This window comes from Macrotis lagotis, chromosome X (genome assembly GCF_037893015.1).
Source record: "Macrotis lagotis isolate mMagLag1 chromosome X, bilby.v1.9.chrom.fasta, whole genome shotgun sequence".
NCBI classification, from domain to species: domain Eukaryota; kingdom Metazoa; phylum Chordata; class Mammalia; order Peramelemorphia; family Peramelidae; genus Macrotis; species Macrotis lagotis.
In genome coordinates this window covers 428,415,193-428,429,123 of record NC_133666.1, presented here as the reverse complement: position 1 = coordinate 428,429,123, position 13,931 = coordinate 428,415,193, and the positions used below count along the sequence as shown (strand labels likewise).

At 33.2% G+C, this 13,931-nt stretch overlaps 1 protein-coding gene across 3 annotated transcripts in view; it reads right to left on the bottom strand.

Annotated features, from left to right (window-relative positions):
* Window positions 1-13,931, bottom strand: part of RB1CC1 (RB1 inducible coiled-coil 1) — a 92,419-nt gene that overhangs the window by 50,837 nt on the left and 27,651 nt on the right. For all 3 annotated transcript variants that reach the window (XM_074202457.1, XM_074202459.1, XM_074202458.1), the window contains exons 7-11: window positions 13,031-13,463; window positions 5,469-5,639; window positions 2,846-3,030; window positions 2,385-2,571; window positions 2,196-2,277 (exon numbers count right to left, since the gene is read on the bottom strand). In XM_074202457.1, the coding sequence (XP_074058558.1) occupies window positions 2,196-2,277; window positions 2,385-2,571; window positions 2,846-3,030; window positions 5,469-5,639; window positions 13,031-13,463 (1,058 nt within the window). The remainder of the gene's footprint in view (window positions 1-2,195; window positions 2,278-2,384; window positions 2,572-2,845; window positions 3,031-5,468; window positions 5,640-13,030; window positions 13,464-13,931) is intronic.

Sequence of the window (13,931 nt, the reverse complement as noted above, 5' to 3'; positions counted from 1 at the left end):
ATTACATAGGGGGCGGCTAGGTGGCACAGTGGATGGAACACCAGCCCTGGAGTCAGGAGAACCTGAGTTTAAATCCGGCCTCAAACACTTAATAATTACCTAGCCATGTGGCCTTGGGCAAGCCACTTAACCCCACTGCCTTGCAAAAACTAAAATAAATAAATAAACAAATAAATAATTACACTGCCTGATGAATAGAGTAAAAAAGGGAGAGAAGTGAGGTCTGGAGATGAGGTTAGAAATTTAATGCAAAAATCCACATAGTGATGAGGCCCTGAATTGTGGTTATATTTTACGTGAGTAGAGAAGAGGAAATGAAGTTGTAAAGTAGAAACAACTTTTGCTAGCAAGTCACCCTGGAAGTGCTAACAGACTGAATGTATACAGTAAATTTGAGTGAAATCAAACATGATCCCAGAATGATGGGAAGAAAAGATAGTAACCTTGACAGTAATTGGGAAATTTGGAATAATGAAATGTCTGAGGTGGGGAGGAAGTGAGGAAGATGGTGAGTTCTGTATTGAATGTTTGAGAAAGCAAACTGTAAAGTAAGACTGAAGATCAATAAAGACGTCTAGAGCTAGAAGAATGGGTCTATCTGATTTAACTAAAAGGAGCTAATGATACCACCTAAATGAAATCTTCACCAGTAGAAAGGAAAGAAGGTTGATCAAAGTGGATCCTTGGGGAAAGACTTAAGGTTGGGTGTCTGAAATACAGATAAATAACCACCAAAGTACCTGAGAAGGTAAGTTTTATCAGATTGATAAATCAAGGAGAGAATAATGTCATAAAAACCCAAAGAAGAAAGAGTATCTACTAGCAGGTGATAAACAGTTTCAAATGGTATAAAGAGTTCAAGGACAAAAACTAATGTACTGAGAGAAGGTTCAGCAATTATAAAATCCATCGTATCTTTAGAGAAAGCAATACAGATGATTGATGAAACCAGAAATCAGATTTCAAAAAGTTTAGAATTGAGTCCATTTCCTCTCTTATATTCAAGTACTGACAGCTTTTTTAAGGATTTAGCCATAAAGAGGAGGAAAGATAAAATAGCTAGCAGAGATGATAAATCATGTGAATGATTTTCTTACATAGAGAGGATCTATTTGTGGGTAGCCGGGAAGAAACTGATTATAAAAAAGTAAGTATAAAAGTTGAGGCATTCTCTGGAGAAAACAGGATCAAGAGTGTAAATAGAGGAGTTGGCTATGGCAAGGAGAAAGGTATCTCTTCTGAGACCAAAATGGATGGTATGAGATGAGGATAGGGGAGAAGGGAGAGCACCTGTTGAAGATACCATTTGCTATGATTTAGTGTGATTTGAGAGGTCTTAAATTGAGGCAGTGAAAATAGGAAGTGCTGTGGGAAGCTTAAGAAGAAACATGAAGGTTTAGAACATAGTGCGACAGAACGAGAAAGACAAAGTGGGCAAAATTAGGGAAGAATAGAATTTCTGGAGGGGAAGATCCAATTCCTGACATCTCCAAACTAAGTATAAAAAAGATAAGAATGGAAAAGAGTCCTGAGCTAAGGATGACAAAGAGAAGAAGCTTGAAAGGTCTCTTCAAATGCCTGAGGGACTGACTAGCAGTAGTGTGGAAGGTTTTACTTATTCTCCTTGGCTTCAGTAAGGAAGAGAAAGATTAAGTATATTGACAAAAGGAAAACTATTAGATAATTTCTGCATAAAGAAATAAACAGTTCTGTGAATTAAGATCCTTAATTCTACAATTAGACAAACTCTGTCCACCCGGAGGCTTATGACTGCTTTTTGGTAATGTTATGTACTGGTGAAGGGAATGAACTACATGAATACCAATCCTTTTAATTATTGTTCTGTAGACACATTAGTCCTGATAGTGCTCATAAAAAAAGTTCCTATTTTTAAAAGGATCTTTAAAGTAATATTTATTTGGATAATTCTCAGATTAGTATATATATATATATATATATATATATATATATATATATATACATTAATCTATATGTATATAACACAGTAAATAATAAGTAGTATAAAAGGAAACAATTATAAAATTTTGTAAATGTATGTTATGTGTGATATTTTCCAGTGACAGAAATTTTAGTTCTATAGGAAGCAAAAGTAAACCTTGTAGACTGAGCATATGAAATCCATAAAATTGCATTTAAATAAAGCACAAAAAACATGATTATTGAAGTATACTTACTAAATAATTTTCCAAAAGATTCCCTTTTTGACTTTTCAGCTTCATATAAATGTTTTCCATCATTGATTAAAGCACCAGCCCACTATAAAAAGTAATAATATACATTAATGTAATACCATCAATTCCTCAAGTCTTATATGTGTGTATATGTACATCCACACATGTTAATATGTAATCTAACCTGCTTACCTCCCTGTAGTGTTTTATGAACATTTTTCTTCTTACAACTTCAACAACAGCTAAGCAGTACATCTGTGGTACTGTACTAAGAGCTTCTACAATCTTGACTCGTTCTAGCAGCTCTGTTACAAGGCGGAGCAAAGCCTGTAGCTTCTCTCCCTCTTTGTCAGCATGAAGCATAACAAAGCAACACCACCTGTGAATAAATACTAAATGTGAACATATAAAAGGTTAAAAATGACACAAGATACTTTCCAATTAAATTTAGGAACACACCTCGAAACTGCAGACATAAAAATGATAATTCACCTCTCAGTACCTGAGGAAACCCAACTTCAATTGTGTTACAGGTTAATCAATCAACTTATATGACAACATATTAATTTACTTTTTATCAGAAAGTTTTAGATTAATCTTGAGTTGCATACAATAAAATGCTATTAATTAGAAATATGCCAGAAAGCACTTACTTCAATCTGACTTGTAGATTATTTGCAAGTTCTTGTTTGGCAGTGGTACATTTCTGTTTAATATCCAAGAGTTTTCTGTGATTATTCAACATAATCATCAACTGATTTGCATGACTCAGGCACAAATCAGGTAGCACAGAAGTATCTTTCAAGTTTTCAGCTCTCTTCTGATTAGCTAAAAATCCCTTTAAAAATAAAATGCTTCTTTTATATGTACATAAATTAAAATTATGTATTTAAAATATTAAGCAAACCTCAAGAAAAAAACTAAAATTTAGTTTATCTACAGAATTGAGAAATAAATTATACATTTTGACTAAAATATTTTCTAAAAGAACGAGATCCAATTCAGCAAATACTTATTAAGTTCTTTATTTATCAGGCTCTGTGCAGATGTCGAGAATGAAAAGATAAGTCAATACCTACCCTAAAGGAGCATATATTTATATTCTCCTACATTTATGAATTGATGTGGCTCCTTCTTTTTAGGTGCAAGATTCCCATATCCTTAAAATAAAAACTTTTCTAACTTTTGTCAAAGAAAAATATACACATTCACCCATAAACACAACACACACACACACACACACACACACACACACACACACACACACAGAAAACACCTGATAAAACTTTAGGCATGGTATGAGTATTAAATAAAGCCAATTAATTAAAAAAATTTTTTTATTTAAGGCAATGGGATTAAGTGACTTGTCCAAGGTCACCCAGTAAGGCAATTATTGTTTTTTGTTCTTGTTTTAGGTTTTCACAAAGCAATGGGGTTAAGTGGTTTGCCCAAGGGCATATAGCTAGGTAATTAGTAAGTGTCTGAGGCTGGATTTTAACTGGGGTCCTCCTGACTCCAGGGCCAGTGCTCTATCTACTGTGCTACCTAGCTGCCCCAAATCCAATTAATTATAAAGTTAGAAATGAAATTCTAGTTCAAACCTCACCTTTTCATTTTAAAGAAATTCAAAGTAAGATCCAAAGTAACTTAACTATAATCATAATACCATTAAATCGGTGGCAATGCCAGGATTATGATCCAATGCTCCTGGATCACAACACAATGCACCAGAACCAAAGTCCAATTAAGGAGGGTTTCATTCCAACATTCATACTGAGATCATATCTGCCCCCTTGTCTTCTTTCTTGGATTTTGTTTCCTGTGAATTTCTAGTGATATTTAGCTGTTATTCTTTGTTCTTTATGGTAACTCTCTATGCATCTAACTCGGGAACCCACTATCCAGTAAGATTCCACATTCCACAACATATCTTATATCCACATCTTTATTCACAAAGCCAGCATTAGAGTTCAGGACTTCATCTTTTGCCAGGACTATTGTAGGTGCTCCTATTTGATATTTAACTAAGAAAGTAATTTACTTTAAAACACAGCTCTGAACATGTCATGCCACAGCTCAGTTGTGATAATCAAATATAGACATCTGCTTGGTTTTTAGACCCTTTTACAATATGGATCCAATCAACCCTTCCACCTTTTATTTTCCTTCAGGGACTTCTTGCCATTCTCTAAAAAATGATATTTACTCTCCTATCCTGGTATCTGAGCAGACTGTTCCAAATGTCTATTTCCTCATTTTTTTTTCTCAGCAAATTGTAAAATACTAGTTTTCCTTCAAAGATTGACCTAGAAACAGTTAGCTAGCTCTATAAAACCTTTCCTAATTCCTCCAGCTATCAGGTCCCTTCAGATTTGTTAAGCCGGGAATCAAGAAGACTTGAGTTCAAATCCTGATTCAGAAATCTACTAGCTTAGTAACCCTAAGCAAGTCATTTAACCTTGGTCTGCCTCAATTTTCTTCAGCTTTTAAAGTGAAGGGCAAAATCATCTATTTTCTAGAGTTGGAGATCATATGAGAATCTTTGTAAAGTGCCTAGCACAAGATCATAGAGTGGATGCTTAATAAATTCTTTTCTCCCTCCTGCCCCACAAAAGACTTAGCTTTTATTTATTATGCAAATTATTTATATATGCATATAATGTGTCCCCAGATAAACACTAGTTTCTTAAGGATAGGAATAAAATAAGTATTTACCAAGTGTTAGTTGATTAAGATAGTGCAAATCCCTTGAATGCTATTCAAACAAGTTTTGTGAGTGTTATGTCTGATAAAACTGTCAAGGTATTCAGTTAAGAGAAAACAGACTCTAACATTTTTCAATTTTCAGTGCACCAGATCACTGAACCAATTCTTAACTTAAAATGCCTATTCCCCTTTTAGACCAATTATTCTGATCTAAGGAGAATGCTATATGAATGATATGATACCCAATTCTACTATTATATACTCCTAATTGTTAGAAAATAAGCCAACCACTCAAATAAATAAAAAGCAGGAAAAAAAAATGAGCCAAACAAAATCTACTTTCTATTTGTACGTTTGTTTACCCTTTTCATGTGATGACACATCAAATATTTAGAAATGGCTGTCAAGTTTCCTCTTGGTCCTTTCTCCTAGAGATTAACATCCTAGGCCCTTCAAACAAATTCATCAGGAGATAACTCTCCTTGAATACGGTAGTCTTATCTTTTCTATATATGGATACATACAGAACAATTATAAGTTTCCTTTTCAAGAATCAGGGACATAAATTACCTGAGCAAGTTCCTTTTGTTCATTTACTAATCGGCTGCAGCTAGCTATCATCTGGTCCAGTGCATAAAGCCTGTCTTCAAGTCCTTTAATGGCTTTCATGTTCTGATTATCCAGTTTGGCAACAGTTTGTCGACACTCTACCAAAAAGGGCTGAATGAACCTTGGATCAAGCTAAAAGATAAGAGTAAAGAAATGCTTCAGTGACATTCTGAAGTATTTTTTCGACTGACTCCCATGTACCTGAAAATGATACTTACACTATTAAAAAAAAAATTTTACATGAACAGAGCAGAACACGAGAGGAATCAAAACATAACAATACTTTTCCATTTCACTAAAACAAATTTAAAATCTTATATGCGGTTTTTCAAAGCATTTCCATTTTTCTGTGTTTCCTTTTAGGCCTTCTTTTGTTCTCTGCTATGCACTTAACACAAACACACACACACACACACACACACACACACACACACACACACACATGACCGTATTATCCATAATTTTATTTGCAAGTTCCTTCTCTTGAGATTGATAGCATGTTCCTATAGATCCAAATCTGTCCATGTTTTTCTAAATCAACAGCTCATCATTTCTTTTATCACAGCAGTATTCCATAATCATAAACTATAGCTTAGTCATTTCCCAATTGAAGAACATTTATTTTATCCAATCTGATGAATCTAAACTGATATCACAAAGTTATCTTAATTTACATTTCTCTAATCAATAATAATTTACAGCATTTTCTTAGATTCTTATACATAGTCTTGATTTCTTCATAGAATAACTGCCCATTGACTATTCCCCAACAGGGGTGTTATTTAAAAATGACTTCTGAATTAAAAAAAAAATTTTAATACAGTAGCAAACAGTTAAATCTGGTTTCTTTTTTTTTCTTTTGAGAGGCAAATGGGGTTAAGTGGTTTGCCCAAGGCCACACAGCTAGGTAATTATTAAGTGTTTGAGACCGGATTTGAACCCAGGTACTCCTGACTCCAGAGCCGGTGCTTTATCTACTGTGCCACCTAGCCGCCCCTAAATCTGGTTTCTACCAAGGAAAGGTCAGATAAACAAGATAAAAATTGAACTGACATAAAACATCAAGGTAGAAATCTAAGGGGCAACACTATGTGCAAATTAACAAAGGATACATAGAGTCAATATTTCTACACAGTCAGTGCTATGTCATTAGTAATATAGGAAGAAAAGGCCTTGTGCTATCATAATACAATAAACCAAATATCCTCCGGAAAATGTTGCTTTCAAATTCTTATTAGAAGTATCCAGTTTCTCAAAGTAAAGACTGACAAATTGCTTTCTGGGGAGGGGGGGGGAGTAAGATTGGGGGAAAGATTGTAAAACTCAAAATAAATAAAATCTTTAATAAAAAAAAAGTATCCAGTTTCTGTGTACCTTGAAGAAAGATAGAAGGCTTCAATAAGATACTTGGAAAAGTATAACTAGAGATTGTGAAGACAAAGTTTAGGCTAAGAAAAATATCAACATGGCCAGATGTATGGAACAATAGCCAAAGCAGTGTAGCAGATATAATGCTTTATTTGAAATATTGTAATGTCCCAGTAACCTAAATAACATATTTAAAAATTAAGTATCAAAATATATTCTTAGGCCAAAAAGAAATAACTTCACAATCATTTCCACTACTGTGGCATTTTCTCTACCCACCACTCACCATTATTAGGGACAAATGACAGTATCTTATTATAACTACTAAAATGCAGTTAATATTGATCCAAGATGTTGAGCTATAGGCTGTTTGCTTAAGTTTGCTTCCATAAACCTAATTTCAAATAGTAAATTCAAATTAAATTTAAAATATGTCAGAAATGATTACAAAGGATTAAGAGCAGCAAAGCACTAAGTTCAAATCAATTTATTTGAATAACAAATTGTTTGAGTATCATTCAAAAGCAAAGATAACTATAAAATAAATGTGGTTCTAAAGCTAATTGCTCCTTCTGTCACCAAAATATTGTAACATTGAGAGCTGATCTCTAAGTATGCTATCTTAAGAATTTAAAGTTACAATTTTTCAAATGATTTATGTAGCTCTAAAATTAGCATAAGACTTCATTTATTAATTAAAAGTGATGTCTCAACATTTTTAAATTTGATAATTAAGTTATAGTATTGCAATATCCCCAGAACCTTCTGGAACTTATATAAAACAAAATGTCTAAAACACCTTTAATTAATTTTAAAAACATTACTTTGCAAAAATGTAAATTATTGACTATACCCCAAAATATCTATTTTGATCTAGAGTCTGCATTGTTAGCACTACAGTTCAAGGTAAAAGAAAAGTAAAATATGTGGAAAAATATATCAGCACTTCCTAAAACAGCAAGCAACAACTAAAAGATATTAATTGGGCAACAACTAAATGAATTATGGTTCATGAATTTATTATATATAATAATATAATTTGTGTGCTCAATAAGAAATAAGAATATAGAAGCAAGGGAAAGACTTAAATGAACTTGTAAGAGATGCAAAAATAAAGAACAAGGAAAATAATTTACACAAATAAAAAAAGGTAAATGGAAAACTAAATTATGTTGACCAATAATAGCTCTAGAAAAATCAATGTGAAAAGGCACATCTACATTCATTATAGAAGTATGGAATATAGGCATATATTAATTTTATGCTTCCCTATTCTCCCCAATTCCTTTTATTTCATTCTTTATTATAATACATGGCTCCCCACAGGGGTAGGGAAAAGGGACAGATATACTATGAGTTGAAGATAATTTAAAAACAAAAAGATTGCTCCAAGATCTCAAATGGAGAAAAACAAATAAAAAGTTTTTTTTCCTTCAAATCCAGAAACTTGGGGCGGCTAGGTGGCATAGTGGATAAAGCACCGGCTTTGGAGTCAGGAGTACCTGACTTCAAATCCAGTCTCAGACACTTAATAATTACCTATTGGCCTTGAGCAAGCCACTTAACTCCATTTGCCTCGCAAAAAAAAAAAAAAAAACTAAAAAAAAATCCAGAAACTTTATATGGTCGGTGGAAAAAAATGGTTTATTAATTGAAAAATCCCAACCACTTAAACTATAATGAAGGTATACATAAATGCTTTTACTTTTAAAAATAAGGGGAAAAAATTATCAGAATTCTGAAATACTCTCCATTTAAAGCTAACTACTCGTGTGTGTGTGTGTGTGTGTGTGTGTGTGTGTGTGTGTGTCTGTCTGTCTGTAGGAATGTATGTCCTGGGCCCTATTTTCCCTCTTCTTCAATTCCCTTTCATACATTTTGAAATAGATGTCTAGTAGACATTTTAAATGTTTCCCTCTAAAACTTCCCTCCTACCTTCCCATTTCTATTTTTTTTCTTTTTGGTTTTTCTGAGATAATGAGGTTGAGTGACTTGGTCACATCTGAACTCAGGTCTTTCTGACTCCAGTCAGTGCTCTAGCCAGAGCATCACCTAGCTGCCCCTCCTCCAAATCAGTAGAGGGCAATGCCATCTTCCCAGAGTCTCTGGCTACTCACATGGGAATTAATCTCAATTCTCTATAGCTTGTGTACATGTACTTGCACTGAATCCCTTTAGGGCTAGGAGCCAGGTATTGTCTTGTGCTTCTTTTTCAATCATTAGTATTTAGCACAGTGCCTGGTACTTAGCAGGTTTAATGGACACACACACACACACACACACACACACACACACCACACAACCTCTCTCTCTCTCTGTGTCTCTCCCCCTTCCCTTCCTCCACCTTCTGTCTCTTACTAAGAAAGCATTTTAAGATTTCAAGTAGTGGTAATTACTTTAGAATGACCTGTTCAGAAAACTAGAAGTCCAGTCCCTTAAACATGTGTCATTCACAACAAAAAGAGTAGAATTGTGGCAAATAATCAACACCAATATGGAAAAAGCATTAATTTGTGATGTCAAAATTCTTTCTTAAGAACCATTATTTTACATCAGCAACAATGACATTTAAAAACTTTATTGAAAACTTTAAGTATTACAAAAAATGTATGAGGTTAAAAAAACTTTGATCCAAATTGGAGTTTTATTATTTTAAAAAATCTCTTTATTAGATTATCTCAGCTACACAAAGAAATCAACAAGCATTTCTTATTATTAGCTCCCTATTACATCCTATGTGAGTGTTAGACATTAGGGAAACAAAAGACAAAAAAATTTAACAATCCTTACCATTAAGTACTATTTGAGAGAAGATAGATATTAAAATATACAAAGTATATTCAAAATGATGGGGGGGTGAACTTATGGGAAATATTAATGACTTAATGCAGGGAAATACATTTAAATTCAAAGGAGTCTAGTCCTAGAAAGTGGATAGATTTTACAAACGCAAAGATAGTCAGAGAAAATGTCTGATATGAAGAAATGCAAACACAGTGGGCATTGGAGGACACTGGGCAGGTCCAAGCAGAAAAGTGATCAGTGAATAGAGAACTAATCAGTGGCAATAGTCAAGAAGGTTGTATGGCCTAGATTCAGGGGATATCAGTGGAGTTTGGTCTAAAGAGATTGGAATAAGAGGGAACAGAGGGATTCATAGACAAAAAAGTTAATTCTGTCTTCTATCTTCCCTCTTATTAGCATTACATTCACCATATTCAGAGATCCTATACCTTTTTTTGCTCAAACTTTAAAAAAAGCTTTTTTTACTTTTGTTGTCACATGGTGTTTAATGATTAGAAAAGACATTGAATTACTTGCTATTGTAAAGCAATAACTACAATTTCTGAGTTCAAGAAGTTTACATTTTTGAATGGGGAAGAAGTATTTATGGTTTGACAAGGAAATTATGATCTGGGAAGTCATAGGGATAGTCAGTCAAGTAGCAAAGGTAGTACTGATTTGATTGTGATTCAAAAACTGGAAGGGGAGAGGAATAAAAAAGAGAGTTCAATGAGAAAATCATCAAGATATAGAGTACAGCATGGTTGAAGGCAAACTAGATTCAGTAGCAGATCATGAGGGGCATTCTACAAAGGTACTCAGGACTCAAGGTAAGAGTTCTAAACCTTGAATGTCCCTCAAAATAGTAAGGTGATCATTAAAGGGGCAGAGGGGAATAGCCTATCCTTGGAGTAGAGAACCCATTCTGAATTACATTTATAGCACTATTTTCTCCCAAGACTATAATATACTCTAATATATATATATATAAATCTCTTACCTGCTTCTCCTTATACCTTCTGTATATAATATTTCTGTATTGGAGTTGGTTGATGCTTCTAAATTTCACTTTTCACTGTAATTATTTCTAGTTATATTTTCAGCTTTCAGTTTTTAAAATTTCCCACCTTTCTTGGGTTTATCTTCCCTTTTGAACACTATGAGATTCTTCTTTTTTTGAAAAAAAAAATAAGTAGCCACTTTCCTGAAAAAGTTCAATCACTTCCACTTCAGCAACCAGTTCTTCCCAGGAGGTAAGAAAAAGAAACAAAATAAATTTCTTGCTGATTTCTTGTCAAGACAAGATTGTAAGATTAATGAACCTCATCAGCAATAAGGAAGTCTAGAGGAAGGACAAGTTAAGAAAAGAGATGATGTATTATATTTAATGGATGCTAAGTTTGATACTGTACAATCTTTCAGGCATTAATTGTCTACTAGGTAGGTGGTCACAAGAGATCGACATTTGGAAGAAAGAGTTGCAAATGGATTTTGTTACATATGTATAGAGATCACAATTGAGTATAAAATAAGGAAAGATTCAGATCAAATCTCTGAGGGATATTAAGATACATAAGCATGGGTTATAGTGTCTTTATGTCAAAAGAACATCAAGAAGAAGGTTAAAAAAAAGGACGAGGACAAAGAAAAATCTATTCAATTGGCAATTATGAGATCCTAGGTAATCTTGGAGAAAGGAGTTTGAGGAGAGCAATAGGATTGGAAGCACAACTGGATAAAAAATTGCAAGGTGAGTAAATGTTTTTTTTAAAAAAAAAAGTAGGGGCAGCAAGCATAGACAATTCTCTCTAGATGGAATTTTTCTTTGGAATTGAGTTGGATGGAAGACTGGACAAAACCATGAAAGGATGGCAAGATAAAATAAAGGCTAAAGGAAAGAAAAGGGAAAGAGCCAACAGATTAAAAATTAGAGGGACTGAGGGATGATCAAAGGTATATAAGCTACTAGAAAATATAGGAAAGAATGGGCTCAAAAGGAAAAGCTGAGGAGTTCATCTTAGCAAGGGAAAAGAATTTACCTTCTATGGAGAGTGGAAAAAAAAGAAAGAGGTAAACATAAATAAAAATGAAGAGGGGTAGAACAGGGAAGATGAGAGAGTTGACAAGAGATGGCCTTGACTTTCTCAAAAAGTAAGAAGTGAATTTATATACTAAGGAAGGGGTAAAGAGTATAAGGCAAAGAAGGTATGTAGAGAGAATAAATATTTTGGGATGCTTCCTTCAGGTAAAGTAGTAAAGAGTCAATCAGTAAGGAATAAAAGTACTAACATACAACACAGGCCCAGGTGAGAAATTTTCAGATTCAACCAAAAAGAAAAGAAAAAAAAAAAGAGTAGAAGCAGTGAAGTTGGATGGGGTGGGCCGATTCACACACTGGCATCAACATTCCTATCCTGTCACCTTTCCCCTCTTGCCCACGCACCCCACCCAATGTGACACATCAGTATGAGAGTAATGGTCTCAGACTATATAATTTCTTCTTCCAAAGTAAAATGATCGTCACTGTAAATGGGCCAGTCACCTGGTACTTTGAAATTCATAAAATATATTTTTGCAATAAGTAAGCAGATGCTCAAATAGATTAAGTAACCACAAAAGGCCAAACAATAAATTATCAGAGTAAGGATTCAAATTAACAACAACAACAAAAAAAATCCAACATATCCATAATAGATTAAACAAACCATATGAAGTCTAGCTGATCAAACCACTAATTTGTATTAGCACCTATCACGCTATTAAACAAATAAACATGTCTAGATGGTTTGATTTTTAGCTTTCTTCATTTGATGTTTATGTAGCTTTGTTTCATATTTAAGGCAGAAATGTCTTCTAGTTATTTTCTTTGTAACTGCCTAGAGATTAAATATAATAGGTTGTGGGTTTATTTTGATAATGAAATTTGCTCCTAATCTTAATTTAAACTGAATTTTCATATTATTTTAAGACTTTATTTTTGAGTTTTATAACACAATTAGAAGTCATTTATCATTTCAACAAAAGCAAAAAAACCCAAATATCAACAATCAATAATAAAAAATGTTAAAAATGCATTTTAATCATAAAACCTAAAAATAATACACTCTTAACTTCACTCTTAGCATTTCAATATTATGTAATGTCATCTTGCTCCCCCTTTTGTCATTTACCTTTATAAAAACTTTAGGCACTATTTCATAAAATATGAGAGGCTAACCCAAGTTATGAGGAGAAAAAAGAAAATGTTCTTATTTGGAATATTTGAAAATAAATAATAATAATAATAATAATAATAATAATAATAATAATAATAATAATAATGCAAATTAGCAAAAATTTTACTGTGTTTAACTAACAAAATGATTACTTACTCTGCTCATTGAATCAAAACATTTCCTGACCAAAGATTCCACATCATTAGGTCTATCTTGAACATTTATCCAGTCTAATAAAGAAACATTGAAAGAAGGCAAATCACTCTCTTTAGGTTCTACTGAAATTTCTTCCTCCTGGATAGTACTCTGACAAGATTCCCTAATTTCTTTGCCACTTTCAGGATCTGTGCTGTCCAGGACTGAATGTTCCACTGACTTGCAACATGAGGCTAAAGATGATTTGTTAGTAATGCGAGGCATATCAGGATAAAGCACCAATTCTGATGATTTTTCAGTCTCATTGTTCTCTGTTTCTTTTCCTTCATGTTCAGGAGAAGAATCAAGTCTTCCCAAACATTCCCTGTAGCTATGTCGTGTTAGGCACTCCAAAAGTGGAATCTTGGCCATTACTGAAACCGCAGTTCCTAAACTTAAAATATAAGCCAACTGTCAGTAACAAGAAAATACACAAAAAAGTATCAATCAAATTAAATGAAGAGAATTCCTAATTAAATTCTCTTATCAAATATACTAGATGACTATAAAGTAGCATATGTCATTCAACAATAGATATTCAAACTTAGTGAATGGAAAAATAATCAGTACTATTTCATAAAGTAGAAATAGTATTAGATTTGAAGTCAAAACTTGGGTTTGACTTGATTTTTATCCAAGGCCAATATTACCTAAATTGTGCAATCATGTGATAACTTCCTCATCTATAAAATGGGGATGACAATATAAATATTATGCAATCTGCTTTGGTTGAAGTTGTGTTTTTTAGATTCTGTTACTGTTAAAATACTGCACAAATGTGAGATCTTAATATTGTCCAGTCACCAATCTAAGTAAATCTGATATTAAGCAAACTCACTGCCATGAAAATCCATATAAACAC